Source organism: Macrotis lagotis, chromosome 1, assembly GCF_037893015.1.
Source record: "Macrotis lagotis isolate mMagLag1 chromosome 1, bilby.v1.9.chrom.fasta, whole genome shotgun sequence".
Classification (NCBI taxonomy): domain Eukaryota; kingdom Metazoa; phylum Chordata; class Mammalia; order Peramelemorphia; family Peramelidae; genus Macrotis; species Macrotis lagotis.
In genome coordinates this window covers 388922824-388948382 of record NC_133658.1, presented here as the reverse complement: position 1 = coordinate 388948382, position 25559 = coordinate 388922824, and the positions used below count along the sequence as shown (strand labels likewise).

The window sequence follows — 25559 nt, the reverse complement described above, 5'->3', positions numbered from 1 at the left end:
ATCCAGCCTCATTGATAATTACATAATGTGTGACCTTGAGCAAGTCACTTAATCCCATTGCCTTACAAAAACAAGAGGAATAAAAGAATTTATTAAGTACCTACTATGTACAAGGCACAATGATAATCATTGGAGATTTTAAGAAAGGCATAAAATACCCTCTGCTTTCAGGGAGCTCACAGCCTAATGGGGGAGACAACTGTGCACAAATAACATAAAAAATAAATTGGATTATCTAGCTGTGTGGCCCTGGGTAAGCCATTTAACCCCATTTGCCTTGCAAAAAAAAAAAAAAAGAATAAATTGGGAGCAGATCAATAGAGGGACAACATTGTCATTAAGAGGAATCAGGAAAGACTTTCCTCAGAAGGTGAGGTTTGATATTTGAGCTGAGACTTGAAGGAAGCCAAGAAGTGAAATTGAAATTCCAGGCATAAAGGACAGCCAGGGAAAAGGAATAGACTTGGGAAATAATGTATTCTTTTCAAGGAGTGCAAGGGTTGCAGGATCCTAGAGTTATGTGGAAGGGAAGCACATATAACAAGAATGAAAAATTTTAAAGTGTAGTTTTACTCAGGAGGCATTGGAATTAATTGGCTTGCGGTGACAGGGTCAGACCTGTACTTTAGGAAGAATAGGGGAAGGACTGCAGTAGTCAAGACATGATGATGACCTATACCCAAAGTAAGTGACATTTGCAGAAGAATAAGGATCATATACAAAAGATATTGCTAAGATAGAAAATCAACAGAACTTTAACTGGTTAGATATAAGGAGTTTGAATAAGGAGATGAGAATAATAACTAGGGTTTATGATTTGAGTTCCCTCAATAGTAATAGGAAAATTGGAGAGAAATTAGAATTCGGTGGAGTGGGGGAAGAAGGGGAGTTTGTTGAATTTTTAAATGTGAAGTTTAAGGTACAGACAGTTCAAGATACCCAAATGGAATTTGTTGATGTAAGATCAAAGGTTAAGAAAAAAAACTAGAACTATTTATTTAGATTGGGAATCTTCTGCTTAAAGATAGTTAAACTGGGAACTGATTAAAAGCCACTGAGAGAGTACGAAATGGAAAAAGAGAAGATAACCCAGGACAGAATCTGGTAATGGCCATGGCCTGAATGAAGAACCAGCAAAGAAAATGAGGAGTAGTCAGATAAAGAGGAGACTATGAGCCAGTAATATCACAAAAACCTAAGAGAAGAGAGACTATGTAGAAGTAGGTGATCAGCCATGTCAGATATTGCAGAAAGGACAAGAAGACTGAGTAAAGGGCATGGGTTTGACAATTAGATCATTGGAAGAAAGCAGTTTCAGTCAAATAATATCAGGAGACAGATTATAGAGAGTTTAGAAGAGAGTAAGAGGAGAGAAAAAGGAGTCCCATTAGTGTAGAAGACATTCTCAGGAATTTAACTGAGGAGATAAAAGATATTGGATAACACCTGCCAGGGATAATAGAATCAAGTACAGATATTTTTAGGGATATGAGAGATATGGATATGTTTGTTGACAGCAAAGAAGCAGACTAGATAGAGACTAGAAGAAAGAGGTGGGAAGAGAGGATGATAGAAGAGGTCATCTGCTGGATATGCTGTAGGATCAAGGATGTATCTTTAGGGATTTGCCTTGTAAGATGGACTGCCTATTCCTGAAAAGAGTGATAAAGGAGAAGATAAATGGGGGAAAGCATATGAGTGATGTGAGATGAGAGAACTCTTGGCAAATGACCCGTTTTTTGTTTTTTTTATTTTAGTGAAGTATGAGAAAGGTCCTTAGAGAAAATGAGAAAAAAAACGTGCCAAGAGGCTTGAAAAATGAAAAGGTTTTGAAAAGCCTCTGATAAATTAGAGGATTATATAAAAGGATTGTTACTACATTGATGACCCTAAAGTTAATCTGAGATAGAATGGAGGAATGGGCATGGAAGTTTAGTAGATTGAAAAATGGAAAGTTAGGGTACTTGAGGAATATCAATAGAGGTACATTAAAGTCTCCTAATATGAGAATAGAAGATGGATAGGAGAGAAGACTATATCAGACAATGAATTCCTTGAGGAAAAAAAAGGAGAATGTCCTATAGGATCAATAGAAAAACAGCTACCAGAATCAGAGTAGGTGATAAATTTAAAGTGTGAACCTCAAAAGTAGGAGAAATTGCTTAGTGGTGGTGGTAGAGAGAGAAAATGTAAAACTGGCAAGAGGGCAGTAGGGAGCAGAAAGTATTCCAGTTCACCCACCAGAACCAGGGAGATGAGGGATTTGTGTGTGAGACCAGTGATCAAGGAGGCAATGTCATCCAGAGGGAGCCCAGACTTGGTGAAAGACAATAAGACAGAATAGGAAAGGAAAATGTTTAATATGAAAAAGTTTTGGTAATCATGGAATAGGCATTCTAGAGAATTCAGTGGAGGGATGGGTAGATCTCAAGTAGGATATTAGCAGAAAAGGGTATGATGGTAGCAGCAGTTGGGAATAGAGAATATGATCTGCACTTCAGAAGTTGTTCATTCAGAATCACTGGGATGGCAATATTAAGGGTTATGCTAACTAATGAATGAGTCCAGGCATAGTTTCTCTAGCTAGAGGAAGGTTCACTGGGGATGAATGATTCAACTTTCAAGTTCCAACCTCAAAGAAGGTCATAGTATTGGTTTCCATTAGACCTATCACACAAGTGTAGCCAATGGTATGACCTAAAGGAATTCAGTCAGGAGGTAAGAACTGGCAATTCAAGATTCCAGATTTTCTGGAACAAAAAGACCAAGGACTAGATCCAGGTTGACATAGAGCTCTCTTGGGAAGGCCAAGGTCCTGGCAGGGAAACAAAGGCCTGTAAGCAAGCAAGTGGCCATGATCTGGGGTTGAAGTAGGGCTCCCTGGGAAGTATATGGAGCAAATATGTATTCAATAACATAATCTTCTACAAGTGATTTTAGATGTGACTTTTGGGTTTCATATTCCAAATCTATTTTTATTTTTCTGATAGAAAATCATTCAGAATTTTCATTTTTAAGGGAAAATTAATTAGTATGGATTACCACATTTAAGAGCCTTTTGAGGGGATAGAAGTCCAAAAGATCCTCTTACTACTGAAACTCAGATGTGCCATGTCCTTGTGCTGAATAAAAGAGGACAGAACACTCATTTTCTAGACATTTGTAGTAGCTAGGTAGTGATGTGGCCAACATTAGGGTTTGAATGCTCTCTAATACAAAGTCTTAAAAGAATGTCTGTATTTTAATAAAGACTAACAATCTTACAACTTGCCTGGAGCAAAGTAGTCATTGTCATCAATCTGGGTTGAATTGCCAGCCAAGCTTCAAAGAATAGATAATATACTCTTGTTCCCCCACCCGCCTGCTCCCAGTCTTGTTTTTTGCTTTTGATTTGTAAACATCCAGCCCTATGTGCATCATTAATTCCCATCTGTGTTACCTTATTATGCTTCATGCTGCTCCTATCAGATGGTGCCGGGGTAAAATAAAACACCAGCCTAGTCACTGTCAATGTCCCGTATGCACAGTTTTGCAGAATGTGGTAAATACCAATTGTGTCCTTAAATCATTGAATATCCAGTAACTTATTTAAAAGTGAATGAAAGGAATTAGGAACCAGAGCAAAGATAAATGTTAGAAGAGCCATGAAAAAGAAGGAAGTTAGATGAGGCAAGAAAATGCAATGAGAGATCTTCTTATGCCTGTTAAGAAACTCATGCATATGATCAGATTCAGTCAGTTTTTTCATTAGCTTTTTTATAGGATAGTATGTATTTACATAGCTTTAGTCAAATCAAGTTAGGTGATTTTTCTCTAAAGTTGAATTTTTCTTTCATTTATAAACAGATGATGGCTACTTCTGAATGCATAAAATAGATGAATTAGATTAACCATTTGCCTTGAATAATGTTATAGTCATGTGTAGAAACTCCTCAACTTCTCCAAAAAAATTAAATTGTCAGCTATTCAGTGACCACATATGCCAAGTTTTAAGACCCTAAAACTAATACTTAGTTCCATTTGGTTCCTGAAAAAAAAAAAACCTGAATTTATGTTATCACTGGTCAGTAAATATAAAAGTAAAAAATAAAACTAAACTGAAAGTTAGCAGAAAGTTTAATTCTTTTTTTAAATTAATTTTTATTAAAGATATTATTAGAGTTTTACAATTTTCCCTCCCAGTCTTACTTCCCTCCCCCCCACCCCCCACAGAAAGTAATCTGTCAGTCTTTACTTTGTTTCCATGTTGTACCTTGATCCAAATTGGGTGTGATGAGAGAGAAATCATATCCTTTAGAGAAGACACAAGAAGTCTAAGAGGTAACAAGATCAGACAATAAGATATCTGTGTTTTTCTAAATTAAAGGGAATACTCCTTGAACTTTGTTCAAACTCCACAGTTCTTTCTCTGGATACAGATGGCACTCTCCTTTGCAGACAGCCCAAAATTGCTCCTGATTGTTGCACTGCTGTTAGGGTATACAGTGTTTTTCTGCTTCTGCTTATCTCAGCATCAGTTCATGCAAATCCCTCCAGGCTTCCCTGAAATCCTGTCCCTCCTGGTTTCTAATAGCACAATAGTGTTCCATGACATACATATACCACAGTTTGCTAAGCCATTCCCCAATTGAAGGACATTTACTGGATTTCCAATTCTTTGCCACCACAAACGGGGCTGCTATAAATATTTTTGTACAAGTAATGTTTTTACCCTTTTTCATCGTCTCTTCAGGGTATAGACCCAGTAGTGATATTGCTGGATCAAAGGGTATGTACATTTTTGTTGCCCTTTGGACATAGTTCCAAATTTCTCTCCAGAAAGGTTGTATGATTTCATAGCTCCATCAGCAATGTAATAGTGTCCCAGATTTCCCACATCCCTTCTAACAATGATCATTATCCTTCTTGGTCATACTGGCCAATCTGAGAGGTGTGAGGTGGTACCTCAGAGAAGCTTTAATTTGCATTTCTCTAATAATTAATGATTTAGGGCATTTTTTCATATGGCTATGAATTGCTTTGACCTCTTCATCTGTAAATTGCCTTTACATATCTTTTGACCATTTGTCAATTGGGGAATGGCTTTTTGTTTTAAAAATATGATTCAGTTCTCTGTATATTTTAGAAATGAGTCCTTTGTCAGAATCATTAGTCGTAAAGATTGTTTCCCAATTTACATTTCTTTTGATCTTGGTTGCAGTAGTTTTATCTGTGCAAAAGCTTTTTAATTTATGTAATCGAAATCATCTAATTGGTTTTTGGTGATGTTCTCCAACTCTTCCTTAGTCATAAACTACTCACCTTTCCATAGATCTGACTGGTAAACTAGTCCTTGATCTTCTAATTTGCTTATAGTATTGTTTTTTATGTCTTAAGTCCTGTAACCATTTGGATCTTATCTTGGTAAAGGGTGTGAGGTGTTGGTCTAATCTAAGTTTCTTCCATACTAACTTCCAGTTATCCCAGCAGTTTTTATCAAAGAGGGAGTTTTTATCCCAATGGCTGGACTCTTTGGGTTTATCAAACAGCAGATTACTATAATCATCTCCTGCTTTTACACCTAGTCTATTCCACTGGCTCACCACTCTATTTCTTAACCAATAACAAACAGTTTTGATGACTAATGCTTTATAATATAATTTTAGATGAGGTAGGGCTAAGCCACCTTCTTTTGCACTTTTTTTCATTAAGCTCTTGGCTATTCTTGACTTTTTATTTCTCCATATGAATTTACTTACAATTTTTTCTAACTCATTAAAGTAATTTTTTGGAATTTTGATTGGTAGGTAGGGCACTAAACAGATGGTTTAGTTTTGGTAGAATTGTCATTTTTATTATATTAGCTCTACCTATTCATGAGCGGTTGATGTTTGCTCAGTTATTTAAATCTGATTTAATTTGTGTGAGAAGTGTTTTATAATTATTTTCAAAAAGATTCTGAGTCTGTCTTGGCAAATAGACTCCCAAGTATTTTATATTGTCTGAGGTTACTTTGAATGGGATTTCTCTTTCTAGCTCTTCCTGCTGTATCTTGCTAGACATATATAGAAAAGTTGAGGATTTATGAGGGTTTATTTTATAACCTGCAACTTTGCTAAAGCTGCTGATTGTTTCCAGTAGTTTTTTTGGATGATTTCCTGGGATTCTCTAGGTAGACCATCATGTCATCTGCAAAGAGTGAGAGTTTTGTCTCTTCCTTCCCAATTCTAATTCCTTCAATTTCTTTTTCTTCTCTAATTGCTGATGCTAACATTTCTAATATAATATTGAATAGTAGTGGTGATAATGGGCACCCTTGTTTCATCCCTGATCTTATTGGGAATGCCTCTAGCCTCTCTCCATTGAATATAATGCTTGTTGGTGGTTTCTAATTATATATATATATTTATATATATATATAAAATATATATATATATATATTTTAAGGAACAGTCCATTTATTCCTACACTCTCTAGTGTTTTTAATAGGAATGGATGCTGTATGTTGTCAGAAAGCTTTTTCAGCATCTATTGATATGATCTTATGATTTCTGATAGGTTTGTTGTTGATATAATTGAGTATACTAACAGTTTTCCTAATACTGAACCAACCCTGCATTCCTGGAATAAATCCTACTTGATCATAATGTATTATCCTAGTGATAACTTGTAATTGTTTTGCTAAGATTTTATTTAAGATTTTTGCATCTATGTTCATCAGGGAAATAGCTCTGTAATTTTCTTTCTCTGTTTTAACTCTTCCTGGTTTAGGTAACAGCATAGAAAGAGTTAGGCAGAGTCCCATCTTTCCTTATTTTTCCAGTTTATATAGAATTGGAACCAATTGTTCCTTAAATGTTTGGTAGAATTCACTTGTGAATCCATCAGGCCCTGGAGATTTTTTTTTTTAGGGAGTTCAATGATTGCTTATTGAATTTCTTTTTCTGAGACAAGATTGTTTAGGTATTTAATCTCTTCTTCACTTAACCTGGGCAACTTATATTTTTGTAAATATTCATCCATTTCACTTAGATTATTAAATTTATTGGCATAGAGTTGGGCAAAATAATTTCAAAATATTACTTTAATTTCCTCCTCATTGGTGGTGAGTTCACCTTTTTCATTTATGATACTAGCAATTTGGTTTTCTTTCTTTTTTTTAATCAAATTGACCAGAGGTTTATCAATTTTATTGGTTTTTTCATAATACCAACTTTTGGTTTTATTAATTCAATAGTTTTTTGCTTTTGATTTTATTAATTTCTCTAATTTTTAGAATTTCTAATTTGGTATTTAATTGGGGATTTTTGATTTGTTCTTTCTCTAATTTTTTTTAGTTGCATGTTTAGTTCATTGATTTCCTCCTTCTCCAATTTATTTATGTAAGCATTTAGAGCTATAATATATCCCCTGAGAGTCACTTTGAATGAATCCCATAGGTTTTGGTATGTTGTTTCATTATTATCATTATCTAGGATAAAATGGTTAATTCTATAATTTGTTTTTTGGTCTACTGATTTTTTAAAATGAGGTTATTCAGTTTCCAATTTGTTCTGGGTCTGTATCTCCTTGGCCCAGTATTGCATATGACTTTTATTGCATTGTGATCTGAGAAAGATGTATTCACTATTTCTGCCTTTCTTCAGTTGATCATTAGGTTTTTATGTCCTAGTACATGGTCAATTTTTGTATAAGTTCCATGTACTGCAGAGAAAAAGGTATATTCCTTTCTATCCCCATTCAGTTTCCTCCATAAGTCTACCATATCTAATTTTTCTAACAATCTATTTACCTCCTTAACTTCTTCCTTGTTTATTTTATGATTCGATTTATCTAGATCTGATAGCAGGAGGTTGAGGTCTCCCACTAAGTAGAGTTTTTGCTGTCTATGTCTTCTGGTAGTTCTTTCAGCTTCTCCTCTAAGAATTTGGGTGCTGTCCCACTGGCTGCATATATATTCAGTATTGAAATGATTTTATTGTCTATGGTACCTTTTAGGAGGATAAAGTTTCCTTCCTTATCTCTTCTAACACTATTTTTGCTGCTGCTTTGTCTGAGATAAGGATTGCTACCCCTGCTTTTTTTACTTCAGCTGAAGCAAAATACATTTTGCTCCCTTTTACCTTTACTCTATATGTGTGTCTCTCTGCTTCAAATGAGTTTCTTGTAAGCAGCATACTGTAGGATTCTGGTTTTTAATCCACTCTATTTGCTTATGGGGTTTTTTTTTGGGGGGGGGGGTTAGATTTTTGCAAGGCAAACAGGGTTAAGTGGCTTGCCCAAGGCCACACAGCTAGGTAATTATTAAGTGTCTGAGACCAGATTTGAACCCAGGTACTCCTGACTCCAGGGCCAATGCTTTATCCACTACGCCACCTAGCTGCTCCTGCTTACGTTTTAAGGGAGAGTTCATCCCATTCACATTCAAAGTTATGATTACTAATTCTTTATTGCCCTCCATGATATCTTCCCTCTGTTTGTATTTTCCCCCTTGCCTCCCTTATCCATATTACCGAGTATTTTGTTTCTGAATACCAACTCCTTCAGTGTTGTGTGCCCTCCTATATCACACCCTTCACTTTCTTTCCCCTTTCACTTTTTCCCTTTTCCCTTCCCTTTCTTTTGTTATTTCCCCTTTTTCCCCCCCACTCCCCTTCCCTTTCTCCACCCCCCCTCCCCTTTTCCCCTTTTAATACTTGAAAGGTTAGATGTTTTATAAGTTAACTGAGTATGTGTAGGTTGACTTTAAGCCAAGTCTGATGAGAAGAAGATTCAGGTGTTTCTCATCAGCTCCCTTCTTCCCCTCTATTACCATAGGTTTTTTTGTACCTCTTAGTGTAATGAGATTTACCCCATTCAATCCCCTCCCTCCCTCCTGTCTCTTTCCTGTCCCCCTTTTTAAGAAGGTAGTATTTTTTAGATCATTCTCTCTAAGTCACAGAAAATTCTGAGTATCTGTCCCTTCTAGTTCAGTATATTCTATTGAATAGAGTCAAAATTCCTGAGAGTTATTAGAGTCTTTCTCCCAATTGGGGTTAAAGCCAGTTACATCTCTTTAGATAGCCGTCTCATGGATAGGTCATAAATGTCCATCATTTCTGGCTAGGTATATTCTCTCTGTTAGAGTTACAATTCTCAAGATTTATAAGAATCTTTTTCCCCATGCTGGAATATAGCCAGTTTCAGTTTACTGAATAGCATTTTTTTTCCTTTTACCACCCCCCCTTTTTTTTTTACCTTTTCATGTGTCTCTTGAACCTCCTGTTTGATGCACAAATTTTCTGTTTAGCTCTGGTCTTTTCATCAGAAATTTTTGGAATTCTTCCATTTCGTTAAATGTCCATCTTTTTCCCTGGAAGAGAAGGCTTAGCTTTGCAGGAAAGTAGATTCTTGGCTGCATTCCAAGCTCCCTTGCTCTTTGAAATATCTCGTTCCAGGCCCTTCAATCCTTTAATGTTTGATGTAGCCAGGTCCTGTGTGATCCTTATTGTGGCTCCTTGATATTTAAATTGTTTCAGAAAGCTTAATTCTAAACCAGTACAATCTCAAAAAACATAGTCTCACAATGATAGCCTAAAAAAAAGCTGTTTATTTTTTAAGATGTTAAGAGATTTATACTTAAATTAATAAATTTCATATGTGAACCATAGTTAATAACTCACCTCCCCAAATAAACTAATTTTATTTTCCCCTTTTCTGAAAGTTTGAGTTTGTCTTGATCATGATATTATACTGTTTAAACAAATTTTAAGAGGGAATAAAGAATCAGTCTCAGAATCGGAATACTGGGGTTCAAGTTCTGTTTCTGTGTGACCCTGGTGTGCTAAACCAAACTTGTCAAATGTAAGGCTCACAGCATTCCTATATGTGTCTGTGTCTGTGTCTATGTTCCCAAACCAGATTAAATAATTGGGAAATTGAAGGGGCAGCTAGGTGGTGTAGTGGATAAAGCACCAGCCCTGGAGTCAGGAGTACCTGAGTTCAAATCCAGTCTCAGACAAATCCGGTCTCAGACACTTAATAATTACCTAGCTGTGTGGCCTTGGGCAAGCCACTTAACCCCATTTGCCTTGCAAAAACCTTAAAAAAAATAATTGGGAAATACTTAACCAAGTAAATAAAAATTCAATAAATACAGATATTACATTTTGAAATTAAGTTAATATATGGCTCACATGGAGCCATATGTATGAATTAGTGGCCCCCATTATATGAACCAGATAAATTCATGCAAAAAACCAGTTCTGCTTTTGGGTAGCTCTAATTGTTAAAAAGTTATTCTTGACAGCAAGTCTAAAATTGCCCTTCTTTGCTTTATCCACCCCCATTGCTCCTAGTTCTACATGTTGGAACCAAATGGAACAAGTCCTCTTAGTGGAAACATGACAGCCCCCCAACACACTGAAGACAGCTGTCATTCTCATTCTCTCTCTCTCTCTCTCTCTCTCTCTCTCTCTCTCTCTCTCTCTCTCTCTCTCTCTCCATTTTCTCTAGGTTATAAACATCCCTAATTACTTCAATCAGTCTTAAAATGACTTGTCCCTTCTTTACCATCCTGCCTAAACTATGGCTTTAAGAATTGAACCCAATATTTCAGATACAAATTATTGACTCCCTAGGGTAGAATATAACAGGACTTCCATGTTCTTATTCCTAGAAGCTGTGCTTCTCTTAATACATTCTAAGATAGCATTACTTTGTTGGCAGCTGTATCATACTGTTGATTCATATTGTGAGTTATAGAGAACTTCCTGTCCACTAAAACTCCCAAATATTTTTCACATAAACTGCTGTCTAGCCACTCTTCTTTCATTTTTAATTGTGAAGTCTTATTTTTTGAAACTACTTTTAATATTGTGCTCATCCCTTTTCTAGGGCACAGGAATATGACTGTACATTTCAGCCCAATTTTATCACTGTCTTTTTGGATCTTAATTCTGTCCTTCATTGTGTTATTTAATTATATGTTTCCCAGCTTTATATCATAAACAGATTTGATAAGCAGGTTATCTGTGTCTTTTTTTCCAAGTTACATATAAAAATAGTAAATATCACAGGGCTAAGACCAGGTCATGAAAGTACTTTACTAGAAACCTCTAGCCAAGTTGACATGCAAACATTAATGACTACTCTAATGTCTAATCATTCAGCCAACTCTGAATTCATGTAAATATCCTGTTGTATAACTTACATCTCTAAATTTTTTACACAAAAATAGCATGAAGTGTTTTTATTGGATTCTTCCCTTATATAAGGGAATAAGTATGTGCCAGATATCTCTGCCAAGCCCTTTACAAATATTATTTCATTCGATCCCCTCAACAACTCTGGAAGTAGGTACTATTAGTAGCCCCACTTTACCAGTAGTAGAAACTAAGGTAGACAGTTTAATCAGATAGCAAGTGTCCAAAGCAAAATTTATTTTTTATCTTTTGGGGTTTATTTTTGCAAGACAGGGGGGGTTAAATGACTTGCCCAAAGTCACATGTCCAGGTTAGTATTAAGTGTCTGAGGCTGGATTTGATCAAGGCCAAATTTTAACACCATTCTTACTGACTTAAGACTCATTTCTTTTTCCACTGTAACACATAGCTGTTTCTAAATCTAGTTAAACCCTCAACTACCAATTTATCAGTCCTGTTCAACAAAAATAGAGTAAGAACAATCTTGCATGATCTATTCAGGTAGAGATATGCTGGTCCTTTGCAATCATCTCTTCTTTATCTAGATAGTTATTAAACAACTCTTTCAATAATCTGTTCTAGAATTTTCCTAATCAAGCTCACTGCTCTAGATTTTGAGATTTACCCTTTTCCAGGCTTGTGTGAACTTTTTTCCCATTCTCCCTGATGTCAGTTCATCAATTACTGTCAGTTATTTCAATACTTGAGGATGTAGGATTAAAAGTATATCCAATGACTTGTCTCTCATCACATGCATGCAACTTAGATTAATGTATACCATAGAAACAATGTAAAGACTGACAGACTGCCTTCTGTGGGAGGGTGAGGGAAGGGAAGTGAGATTAGGAAAAAAATTGTAAAATTCAAAAAACAAATACATTTTTTAAAAAAGTATATCCAAAAAGAGTTTTCAGAAGTTTTAAGACTGTATTCAATTGCACTGTTGAAAGCTCCAAACATTAGTGCATATTGAATATTTCCCACAAATTGACTGTCTTAACAGAAAAGATTGTGAGAATACACTACATATAATTACTACAGCATCCATTTGATATCTCCAGATAATCCATTGATACTGAAAAATGAGAAATGGGAAAAGACAAAGATATTGACCATAATCATCTTTTCCTGTTGTAAAGTTATGTTACAGCTGGGCCACAAGAGCCCAAGCACCTCCTTAGCCTTCAAACTCTGCTAAACAGATAGATAATGGCACCCTGGATTTATAAGACAACCCTTTTTGTAAAACACTACAGAGAAACACATCAAGAGATAATAAACAAAATCAATTCGGGAAACAGTAGTAAAGAGCTGTGGAAGTGAAAAGGGTAGAAAACTTTACATGATACCCAAAATTCATAGATAAAATGGGAAGAGGGCAGAATATAGATATTAAGTGTGATAGATGTTAGCATTTCAGTAATAATCTGTTTTCAACATGTGTGACAATCGAGTCACCTCATTTGGGCTTTTAACATCTCTTCCCTCTCTCTTTCCCCACCCTAGCAGGGCATATGAAAAAATAAAAATGAAACTTAGGAAAAAGTTGACAAATAATAAATAGTTCCTGGACCAAACTCAGCTTCTATAGAAAGATCATTTAACACAATATCTCTTAAGGGACAGAGAAGTTTTTTTAAAAAAAAAAATCATAAGCAATTAAAAAAAGGTCATTTACCTTAGAGAACATCAGTAACTACTTGTACATATGCCTATCTTTCTCATCCTTCTAAAATCTTTAGGGAAATGATCTGCAAATATATTGAGAGTATACTGCTGAAACTATAGCAGACTATACTTCATTACAGTTATAGAAAATAAAAGTTCACAATGTATTTGTTTATTGATTATAAAATTATTTAACTTAGAATCAAGCTCAACTCTAAAGTTCTCCAATGTGAAAAAGATGGAGATGTGGACTTTTCACAAAGTTCATGCTTTGTGAGGATGAAACTAATGCATAAGTTCACATCTTAACTTGAGGCTGATAACTATGCTTCAGTAGTATTACTGATCATGTATCCAAAGTCAAAAATGATTTCTCCATAAATCTTGTTCCTACTGTAGAGACTTAGAAATTTAGAACCAAGATATGCCCACTTCTATTCCTCCTCATCAGGGTTTGAGGTGGTGGGAACCTTATTATACCTATCCAAGCCTAATTTTAAGATTCCTTTAGAAAAAATAAAATGAACTGTACTCTACAAGCTAATGTAGTAGAAGAGAAGCATTTATTTATATGTGAAGAACACTTTGTTGAAAGAAAAAACAGGTAGTCTATGGTGTTAGATTTGCTGTAACTTTCTTTTCCACTCCAAAGTGTTTTTATTTCCAAGTTAAAAAAGAAGTGTATTTCCAAAAAATAGCTAATAACTCATTTGCTCCAGTTCTATGAAAAGTAGTCACAATTTTTTTCTTTGATAGTTTGGTGTTTTATCTTTGCAACTTATGTATCATATGCACTCTTGCATTGGTGTCTAAGTGGGAGAGCCTAGGCAATTTACACATTGTACACATTGTGGCGTATCAAGAGAATGTGAGCTTGAGAATAGGATTTGTTTCATTCTTTAAATTTGTATCCCCAGTGTCTAGTATTGTTTCTGGTATATAGGTATATAGTAAATCCTTGAAGATTGTTTTGCTTGAATTATTAAAACCTTCCTATAATTTCCATGTATCCTTTGTTTCTCCCAGAGAAGAGAGTTTCTTCAAGAGGGAAAAAAAACTTATTTTACATAATATTCTTGTGACATTTTTCTGGTATTTGGGTCTATTCTATTCTAAACCATACAAATTCATTTGGGTATCTTGGGTAGTGTTTCTCTCCTTTATAACTGTAGCACAATATCCTTTGATCCAGCAAAACTACTCTTGGGTCTGTATGCTGAAGAGATCATGAAAAGGGGTAATCCCACAAAAATATTCATAGCAGTTCCTTTCAAAAGTGACAAAGAATAGGAAATTGAGGGGATGTCCATCAGTTGGGGAATGGCTGAATATATTGTGGTATGTGTATGTGATGGAACACTATATTGTTCTATAAGAAATCATGAGGGATGGGATTTCAGAAAAGCTTGGCAAGATGTGCATGAATTGATGCTGAGTGAAATGAACAGAACCAGAAAAACATTATATACCCTAACAGCAACATGGGGATGATGCTCAAACCTTAATGGACTTGTTCATTTCAGCAACACAATAATCAAAACAATTTTAAGGGAATTGTGATGGAAAAAAACATATCCAGAGAAGTAACTGTGGTGTTTAAATGAAGACCAAAGCTTACCATCTTCAATTTTTAAAAGTTTTCTTATGTATTATGTAATTTTGTTATTTCTAATGTTTTCTTTCTTCCATTTGGATCTGAGTCTTCTCTCACAACACCTTGAGTTTTGATCTCTCTTTAGCATGGTTACAAATGTAAAGCCTATATCAAATTGCTTCCTGTTGGGGGTAGGGAAGAGGGAGAGGTTGAAAAATTGTAAAACCCAAAACGTTACAAAACAAATGAATGCAAAAACTACCATTATGTATGTATTGAAAAAATAAATAAAATATACTTTTTTAATCTAGCACAATCGAATCTTTCCTAATTCTAATTTGATTTAATAAAAGAATGGAACATAGACAGTATTAGAGATTTGTTACATTTCAAAGTCTTGATTTCATTGTTGGGGATTCCTTAACATAGATGGTTTCCTTTGCACTTTAGCAGGTCTTTGTGAACTGCTGTGACCAAAAAATTCCTCATCCTGGAGCAACTCTAAAGATGAGTTTCTGAACTCAGGCTGATCTTATAGAACTCTGAGTCTTCTCAATACAATGAGACATTAAAATTGGGCTTTGAAAAGAACTGGCCTGTGTGGTGTATAGTTGACCTCATAGTGAGGAAGATCTGGCTTTGAATTCTTCCTGTGACAGATCCTGGCTGTGGCTGTCAACTAGCCACAGAATTATCTTTCTATATATATAGTAGAGAAAATTTCCTCACCATGAGGTGAGCAGTAAATCACATGTTTGATCCAAAGTGGGGGGGGGCTTCAACAAGGAGATTTTCAAACAATATTTTGACCATTTGATTTCCATTTTAGGGCACGTTTATTATAGTAATTATTTGATCTTTTAGTTTCTTTTTGTGGGTTACTTTGCTTATGGGAAGTACCTAGTATATTTATAGATTTTCAGCAGTAGGGGTTTTTTTTGTTTTGTTTTTGTTTTTAGGTTTTTGCAAGGCAAATGGGGTTAAGTGGCTTGCCTAAGGCCACACTGTTAGCTAGGTAATTATTAAGTGTCTGAGGCCAGATTGGAACTCAGATACTCCTGACTCCAGGGCCGGTGCTTTATCCATTGCACCACTTAGCTACCCTGAAACCTATTTTTGAAACCTTTCATTATACTTTTCATGAAGTTGTAACATGATCTTTTTTAGCCCCAAATCATTGTTTTTAAAAGTAAGCTAACCAAAAACTTTATAAGAAAGACATCTTTATTGTGTTCCACCCCCCCTTTTTCTCTTCTCTTTTAGAGATTACCTAAGCAAATTGAAGAACGGAATGAAAAACTAAAGGCAGAGATGTTAGGTAAGTGCTATTATTCGGAAAAATAGCTAAATATTTATGATAAAAATCAGTTTAGTATTTTAACAGATAAGTAACTTGAAAGCCTTTACTCTTTTGTTTTTGTAAGGCAGATGGGGTTAAGTGGCTTACCCAAGGCCACACAACTAGGTAATTATTAAGTGTCTGAGGCCAGATTTGAACCCAGGTACTCCTGACTCCAGGTTTGGTGCTTTATCCACTACACCACCTGGCTGCCCCACTTTACTCTTTCTTACATGACTTCAGGGGAGAGCTTCTTGTGGGACCCTCAAGTTCCTATTGAATGAAGTCCTACCAGTTTTGAAAAATACTGTAAACTAAGTATGAGAACTAAAGTAGTTTACTACTAACCTAGACTTTCTGCTGAGGGAATGAGATCCATTTGGATAATTAGTCTTGGCAGAATACTTGCTGTGTCTCATCTAGGCATATTTTTTTTTAATGGACCAAATACAGAAAGACCTTTTACTTAGCTGCCAACAAAATCTCTATGTAGAATCAAAATTCTTATCTGTCCTGGGCAATGCATATCCTGAAAGAAAAATACTGTTTTCCTCTCTTAGCAGCATTGGTTTTACAGATCTCTGACAGCAATCTCCAGTACCTCTCATTTTAGCCTACATTCCCATGGTTGCTTGCATCTGGTACTTAGTTCTTAGAAGAATTAAGGGCTATAGCTAGTAATGTGGCTTAATTTTTATTGTCAAATAGGTTTTCAGTAGCCATGTTAAAAATTGCTTTTAAATGTGACCCTGTTATAGACTGAAAAGGGAACAAGTCACTTTCCACATTGACTTTTTTGTTGTTTTGTTTTTGTTTTTAGCAAGGCAATGGGTTAAGTGACTTGTGCAAGGTCACACAGATAACTAATTATTAAGTGTTGGAGGCTAAATTTGAACTCAGGTCCTACTGACTCCAGGGCAGTGCTCTATCCACTATACCACCTAGCTGCCCCATCTACAATGGCTCTTAATCCAAAAGTGATCCTTGAAGTACTTTTCCTCTGTTTTACAGCTGAATTGACCAAGATTGACATGCTTTAAGATCCTTTGAAAAGAGTGGTCAATCTTGTCCCAAGATAATATTATTTTCTTAAGTATAGTTTCTCTGTCATTTTTTTTGAAATCCACTACACAATTTATTTTATTGGTAATCCAAGGAAGTGAAACTTGGATTAGAGAACTGGCTGTAATTATTCTGAGAATTACCTACAAAAACTGCTACTATTTGTTTTAGGAAAATATGAAGTTGTGTGGTTATGTTTCCTTTCTGTTAGAAACAGAGGCCATTTACCTCACCCTCCCCCAAAGGAAGAAAGTCTTCATGGAAATTATTAATGGACTTTACAGTCTCTGTCATTTATTAATACAACCCATTAGGACTCAGGAAGATTCCTCAGTATTACATTTAATTCCTTGTTAATTGACAAGGAAGAGGAGTGGGCATCAGGAATTCTTTCTTTGGTTAGATTTTATTTAAAGATTAATGTTTCACTTTATCTAGATTTTAGGTACTAACCTTTGAAACAAAATCTATTTTGGGGTAAATAAGCAATGGGGTAAATGGGTAAATTGTATGGTTAGCTTAGGTGAGTACTGAGAGGATGAAATTGGACATATACCAGAAGTAGCTTAGTCTGGAAGTGGAATTCATCAACTCTGTCCTGAGAAGAAATATCCAGCTGAGAGGAGAGTAAAGATGTACTGGTGAGCATTGTTTTTCACCCTTGCTTCATGCAAGTAAATCAAAAATGGCACTTCTTGGATTGTGTATATATATTGCCTCCTGGCCTTACTTTGTATTGCCCCTCTGGTAACATCTTCCTACCACCCTCTGCTGTTTGGCTTATCTATTTTTTTTTCTTTTGGCAAAGCAATGGGGTTAAGTGGCTTGCCCAAGGCCACACAGCTAGGTAATTATTAAGTGTCTGAGACCGGATTTGAACCCAGGTACTCCTGACTCCAGGGCCGATACTGTATCCACTGTGCCACCTAGCCACCCCCTGGCTTATCTGTTCTTCTGCTTACTTTTCCTGCCTTGGAATAATGAGTACATGAGTCCACTGAGATACTTGGGATTTTGTTTTCCCAGTGTTATCATCTCCTGTGACTCCACCTGTGCCAGATGCTCAGGTGTTTGAATTGACCATGACATCCCTAGCCATCTAATTGACACATGCATGAAGGGAACTGACAATACTGTCTTTGGTGGATTTTAATACTGAAAGATTCTTGGAAGTAATACTAACTAGTCTCTTGAACCGAGGCAATATTTGTTGAAACTAATAACATAAATTACTTATATGTAGATAGATTATCTATTCTTGCTTCTCTGTTCTAAAAATGCTGGATTATCTGGCCTTCAGGAAGAATGAACTAGGATCATTATTCCATCTTTACAAACTGATGAAATCATTCTGGTTTTCTGTATCATATTGCCCTTAATACTACTTTCTAAAGTGTTCATTTATACCTTAGCCTAATTACACTTATACTTCTAACAGTTAGTACTCACCAATCACATAGGTTTATTCACAAGATGTCTCTTTGATCTCCTCATGGTTTTTTTTGGGGGGGGGGTTGGAAGGCAGTTGGGGTTAAGTGGCTTGCCCAAGGTCACACAGCTAGTTAATTATTTACATGTCTGAGGCTGAATTTGAACTCAGGTCCTCCTGACTCCCAGCCTGGTGCTATGTCCATTGCCCCCTCTTCTCATAATGTTTGTGGTTCCTTGGAAAACAGTTCAACATTAAGTTCAGATATTTCTTGCTTATCAAGAAATGAACTCTCCAGATTGCAAATGATCTATACAGAATCTTGATTTGTTCTTGTTTCCCACCTTTCTGCTTCTTAGCTCCTCTGCCTAGGAATCATTGCTGCCCTTTTGACTGGTCATGGAAAGACTGATCCACATTTCTTTTTTATTTTATTCAGTAGCTAATATGAGAATCTGCATTTGGTATGGAGTTCATTTTCTCAGGATTATCTCTTTGCTTATAGAAAATCCAGAGTTGGCTGCATGGCTAAGACTTTTGTGCTTTATGAGACAGAAATTGCAGTGTCAGGATCTTATTTTAAGCTATTCATGCCTTCTAATTAGAGGGAAAGGAAACTCCAAAGTAGTTGTTATATTGTATTTAAAACAGCAGCAATGTTAAGGTGTTTCTCTTATTTCTTCCATTCAGCTGATTTGCAGAATAGTTTCAAATTTAAGCTGCTGCATTCTCTGAACTGTGTATGAAGAATCTGCTGAGATACTGGCATATTTGACCAGTAGAGCTCATAATGTTACTGAAAGACAGAAAAATTAGCATCTATTAAAGCTGAAATTCATTGAACTTTACAAAAAAAAAGGCAAACAGGCTTATAATGGCTGAAAATGCCTGTTTAGTAATACAAATGACATTCCAGACTTCCCTTTCTGCCTTGGGATTTTAGGAAAAATATTATCTCTCTTTGTGAAGTCCCTAAAGGTTGGGGACTCATTGAAACCTCCAGGATGGTGAGTGATCATGCTGGAAGCAGAAATGAGGACACTTAATTGATTGTTCCCCAGATGGGGAGGCGTCGAATTTGGCAGTCAGATTTTAAAATATAACAGATTGGTTTTTCTAGAAAGTGAACCTATCTTGAATGCAGGCAAATTGAAATAAGCCTATGGTACCCAGGATAACTCTGAACGAGATATAGGGGGGAAAGGTCATGAGAGTGTGTATGTGTGTCCACATGTCAGGGTTTGGGGGGAGCTTTTAAAGTTCCCCAAGTCCTACTGATAATACCTCACATGACAACTCTATTTCCACCACTGTTAATCTTTCCTACCTACACAGTGATAATACTTCTTAACTGAGCTCATCCATGTCTAGTTTCATCTCTTTCCATACTCCTGCATTAGAATAATAGTCATCTTTTTTTTTTTTTTTTTTTTTTTTTTGTTGTTGTTGTTTTTGTTTTTGGTTTTTGGTTTTTGCAAGGCAATAGGTTTAAGTGATTTATTTGCCCAGGATCACACAGCTAGGCAATTATATTAAGCTAAGTGTCTGAGGCCAGATTTGAGCTCGGGTCCTCCTGACCCCAGGGCCGGTGCTCTATCCACTGCACCACCTAGCTGCCCCCAAAGTCATCTTTTTAGGCAGAGTTCTGATCACATAATTATTCTGCTCCAAAACTTTCCATTGGTCTTCATATTCTACATGAAGATCAGACTTGGCATTAAAGGCTTTCCAATTACTTTCTATTCCTCTGCACATAATCATAATGTAAAAGTTGGAATAGATCACAGAAGCCATCTGGCCTAACCTGTAAAGGATGCCCCTACTACACTATATTCTACCCAGTCTTCATTCAAAACCTTCTTATCGGGGCAGCTAGGTGGCACAGTGGATAAAAGCACCGGCCCTGGAGTCAGGAGTACCTGGGTTCAAATCCGGCCTCAGACACTTAATAATTACCTAGCTGTGTGGCATTGGGCAAGCCACTTAACCCCATTGCCTTGCAAAAACTAAAAAAAAAAAAAAAAAAAATCAAGACTTTTTTCCCTTTAACCCTACTTACTCCTCCCATTCCCTGAAGATATAATTCATTCTGAAGTGATGATTTGACTCTTTGAGGGCAGCAAGGTTGTATCTTATTATCTCCTTATCTGGGGTTTCATCTCTGAATCAGAAAGCTAGAAGAAACTACAGAGGCCAAATAATCAAAACTAAGTCCTTTTTATTATCCTTAGTATTCATCACCAGCCTTAGTTCATTCTAAGCATTAGCATTCCTGAAATCCAGTAACTCTTCATAGTGCCCCTCCATAGTTTATGTATTTTCTAAAATCTAGAATTCTTCCTTCTATCAATCACCATCCCCTTTCTGCATTTCTGTATATTAAAACCCATTTATTTTTCAAAACCCAACTCATGTCACGTTGGCTGCCTGATTTCTTCCACTGACTCCACACCCAGAGTAAAGAGAAAAAAATCTCTCACTTTTCTCTGAATTCTTGTTATTCCTACTGTCTTGTATTTAAAGTAACTAGGTGTCACAGTGGCTAAGTGAGCTGGGCTGTGAATCAAGACAATTTGAAGCTCTATCCTATCTCAGACAAGCCCTTTTAAAACCTTAAAAACCTATGTAAAGGCTAGTAATTGTTGTTGTTGTTCTGCATTATCACTATTTGCATACTTGTTTTTTCTCCCTCTTTAGAATTTCCATGATGTAAAAAAAATGTAGGGGGGTTTTCCCTCCCTCTCTTCATCTGTAGAAGTTTATTCCCTAACTTAGATACTGATGTGATGGGGGAAAAACCTGACCTGTAGTTGTAGCCATCAAGACTCCCCAGTAAACAGAACATCAAACTCTTGAGGAGAGATAATTGTACAAGCTCTTGGAATGCAAAAGGAGACAAAATAGTATCAGTGCCAGAGGTGGTTTCTAAAGAGAAGGTATGAAGTCTGAGATAATATGTTTTGGTACCCTATGGAAAGAAGTCAACCAGATCTAGGATCAGGCAAATTCATCATGTTCCATTTCTATCAGGCCATATTTGAGCATTTCTACTGGTTTCCTGTAACTGTTTCTTTATAGGAACACCCTTTGGTATGTTGCTTAATATAAAACTATTGCTAAGCTAATTAACATAAATGATCTATCCTTTATATACAAAATGGACCTATATATTGAATTCTATTTCTGGTAATGTGAGGTTGTACTAATTTGGACTAACCCTTGTTAACTCTTCCCTTCCCATCCCCTCCTCTTGAGTGCCTATATATAGTTTGGGCTGATTTAGGTGTATTATTTTCTCAGAATGTATTTATAAATTATGATTCTCTCCTCTCAATCCCTTCAGCTATTAATATCCTCAGACTGATCCAACTATCTAATAGTATTGGTTATTTTCAGAGGAGGATGTTTACCATAGGCAACTGATCATGTTATTTCAAATCCAAATGGATTTAAAGATTTTAAATGTTGTTTATGGATAGCAGCTCACCTTTGTATGGCAAAAATAATTGTTGTATGGCAACAAATAATTTATTGAATGTTTGCTTTGAGTAAATATTATTGGAGAGGGGACAGTACAAAGATGAATATGATGTTCTCTCTTCCTTCATAGAAAATAACATCTAGATTCTACTCTATCTCTTGTCTTTTTTTTTGCCTCACTACTTTCAGTTAAGTTTAATGAAAGATTGAAGAATTGCAGAAAAAAATGTTCTCTCATAGGACAATTAAGGTTGAACTCAAGTCTAGTAGAGAGGAAGAATTTTTGAGTGACAGGCAAGACGATCAGAATTGGGTACTCTATTCTTAATGTTGGAAACATGAGACTTAATAATTTTGTCCCATCAGAAATATTTTCAATCTATAGTACAGACAATGTATTTTTTTCTCCTCACCCAATTGAAGAACTCATTGATTACTTCTGGCCTATTTAGACAGGAAATTGGGTAAACTTCAAAAGGGAACTAGCAAGATTGCTCTGTTTATGACTGAGAAAACATGTCTAGGGTAGGTAAGTAAACATCCTCCTTTGAAAATAACCCATAGTATTAGATAGGTTAGTTACAAGATATTTTTAACTGAAGGGATTTGAGAGGAGAGCAACAGAATTGGAGGGACTTCATGATTGAAATGGCAACTTCCTCTTATTTTTTAGCCTTGGTGAAAGAGTAGAGTTGGAAACTATTGGAATTCAACATTGTTAATAGCTATTTCTTTGCCAAAAGGGGAAAGTTACAATTTTTTATTAGGTTGCAATGTAAGGTAACTTGGCTTGTCCCTGTCTCTGATTATTTCCGTTACTTAACAGAGTTTTTTCTTTTGCACCACAGGTAAATTAAAAGATCTTGGGAACTTAGTTCTCCGACCTTTTGGACTATCCACAGAAAATTTCCAGGTCAAGCAAGATTCTTCAACTGGTTCTTACTCTATTAATTTTGTTCAGAATCCAAATAATAACAACAGATAACATGAAATAACCATAGTAACTCCCTTAAAAGTTGGCTTGGAAATTTTGTGCAGCTTGTAATTTAGCAAGGGAAAAGGCAATGTCAGTGTTTAAGTTGTAAAAGCATCTACCTAAAGGAAAAGCTATTCAACAGAGCACAGTACTTCTTTTTCCCTCTTGTTTTACTGTCAGAATGAAATATATTTACTGATGGAATGGGCCTAATTTTATCTCCATTTTATGGTGTACAGCTGCTATCCTTTGTGTCTTCTGCACGTCATTTTCCTCTTCCCTGAGGAAGCCTGCAAAGGGAGGCTGACCCCTGAGCAGCACAAAGCCATTTGCTCATATTCAATCCCAGGATACAGTTCTTTGAATCAACCAGGCCTGTCTAAAGAGTGGAAGTGATTGGTTTCCCATCATCCCTTCCTCCCTTCCACCATTTTCTTTCTAAATACACTGCCAAAGCTCTTGTGATCTCCAATATTTTATTATTTCCCCTTGTGGTAATAAAGGCTTTCTGTGACTCAATCTTGATTTGGTTGTGATTTTTTTTTTTTGCTTCCATAGACAAATCAAATTTCTCTTAAGATTTTTAGAGGGTCCTGTTTTAAAAATAAGACCAGTGACCTCTCTCCTTTCTTTGCTGATATAGGAAATTCTTGTAAATTAATAGGCATGTACTGTCAGATATAACTAAATTTGCTGAATTATTTTTTTCTCTTTTTTAATCTTCATTTTAAAAAATAGGTCACTGGATTAGGAAGATCCACTGAGAGGAATATATTTGGAAGTAAAAGCAATGTAAACAGTAAAGACAAGGTGGCACAGTGGATAGAGCACAAGCCTTGGAGTCAGGAGGACCTGAGTTCAAATTTGGTCCTAGACACTTAATAATTAACTGGCTGTGTGACCTTGGGCAAGTCACTTAACCCTACTGTCTTGCAAAAACCAAAACAAAAGACAAAAATAAAAATAAGGCCAAGCTAATAAATTCACTACAGTATAAAACAAACATTTAAGTACCACAGATCTGCTCAGAATATTAAATGCCTACCCTGAGGATTTTTTTTATTGAATTTTACTATTTTCCCCCAATCTCACTTCCCTCCCCCATCAGAAGGCATTCTGACAGTCTTTACATTGTTTCCATGCTGTACATTGATCAAAATTGAATGTGTTGAGAGAGAACTCATATCCTTAAGGAAAAATAAAATATTTGAGCAAAATTACATAATAAGATACTTTTTTTTTAATTAAAGGTAATAATAGTCTTTGGTCTTTGTTTAAACTTCACAGTTCTTTCTTTGGATATATAGATGGTATTCTCCATCGCAGATACCCTAAATTGTCCCTAATTGTTGCACTGATGAAATGAGCAAGTTCATCAAGGTTGATCATCACCCCCATGTTACTGTTAGGGTGTACAGTGTTTTTCTGGTTCTGCTCATCTTGCTTAGCATCAGTTCATGCAAGTCCTTCCAGGCCTGAAGGTTTTCTTGAAAAACTTAACACTGCACTAGACTTTGAGATTAACAAAGTCGTCTCTCTTACACAGTACAGCAGTGTACATGTCTAAAAGTTGTTATGAAAATCAACCTATTTAGTTAAATAATTTTTTCTGACTTGTGAACTGATTCAGCCATTCTGTAAAACAATTTGTAACTATGCCCAAAGGGCTATAAAACCATATATGCCCTTTGACCTAGCAATGCCCCTATCAAGTCTGTATCCCAAAAGAGGAAAAACAAAAGAAAAAGGACCTACAAGGATATTTGTGGCAGCTCTTTTCTGGTGACAAGAAATTAGAAATTGAGAGGATGCCCATTAGTTGGAGAATGACTGAATAAATTATGGTATGTGATTATGGTGGAATACTGTTCTGCACGATACTCTCAGTAAAATCTGGAAAGACTTTCTTGAGCCAATGCAAAATGAAATTACTATATACAAAGGAAAAGCACTATTGTAGGATGATTGTCTTAGCCGTTCTCAGCAATATAATAACCCAAGACAACTCCGAATGACTTGTGATTAAGAATATTCAATCCATTCCCAGAAAAAGAACTGATAGTTTTCAGAATACAAATTGAGCATAAATTTTTACTTTATATTTTTTGAGGTTTCCTTTTGGGGGGGTGGGCAGGGCCAGGGTTTAGAGTCATGTTTTTCAACATCACCATTTTGGAAATATTTTGCATGGTTACATATTTATAACCTATATCAAATTGCTTGCTTTTTCCATATGGGGTAGGGGGGGAGAAAATTTGGAATGCTAAGTTTTAGGTTTATTTTTTTAGTTTTTTCAAGGCAATGGGGTTAAGTGGCTTGCCCAAGGCCACACAGCTAGGTAATTATTAAGTGTCTGAGGCCGGATTTGAACTCAGGTACTCCTGACTCCAGGGCCGGTGCTTTATCCACTGCGCCACCTAGCTGCCCGAATGCTAAGTTTTAAAAACAAATTTAAAAATTGTTGATAATGTAACCGAGGAAAATACTAAATGAATGAATTTAAATAAATAAATGTTTCCTCCTTAATATTCCACTCTTTCTGTGGCCTCTTAATACAAAGGAGGCCTTATCTAAAAGTACTAGTTATTCATTATCATCATCATTACTAGTATTCTTATATGATTATCATTCCAATTATCTATTCTTGAAGTTGTTACAAGTATAATGCTGAACGTAGAATCAAGAAAAATTTTAAATTGGACCTTGAAAGATCCAAAACCATCATTTAGCTTTTCTCATCTCAAACTAACTTATTTCTGGAGATGAAATAGGAAAGATGAAGGAGAAGTTGATTGAGAATGGCTAATGTTGCCAGATTTGAGATAAATATGGTTGGTAACTTTAGGAAG

The 25559-nt window shown here is 35.8% G+C and overlaps 1 protein-coding gene across 3 annotated transcripts in view; it reads left to right on the top strand.

The window, feature by feature from the left end:
* TTC1 (tetratricopeptide repeat domain 1) overlaps positions 1 to 23234 on the top strand; it is a 53079-nt gene extending 29845 nt beyond the window's left edge. For all 3 annotated transcript variants that reach the window (XM_074212503.1, XM_074212502.1, XM_074212501.1), the window contains exons 7-8: positions 15688 to 15742; positions 22583 to 23234. In XM_074212503.1, coding sequence (XP_074068604.1) covers positions 15688 to 15742; positions 22583 to 22719 — 192 coding nt within the window. In that variant the 3' untranslated portion in view covers positions 22720 to 23234. The remainder of the gene's footprint in view (positions 1 to 15687; positions 15743 to 22582) is intronic.
* Positions 23235 to 25559: the final 2325 nt, after the last annotated feature.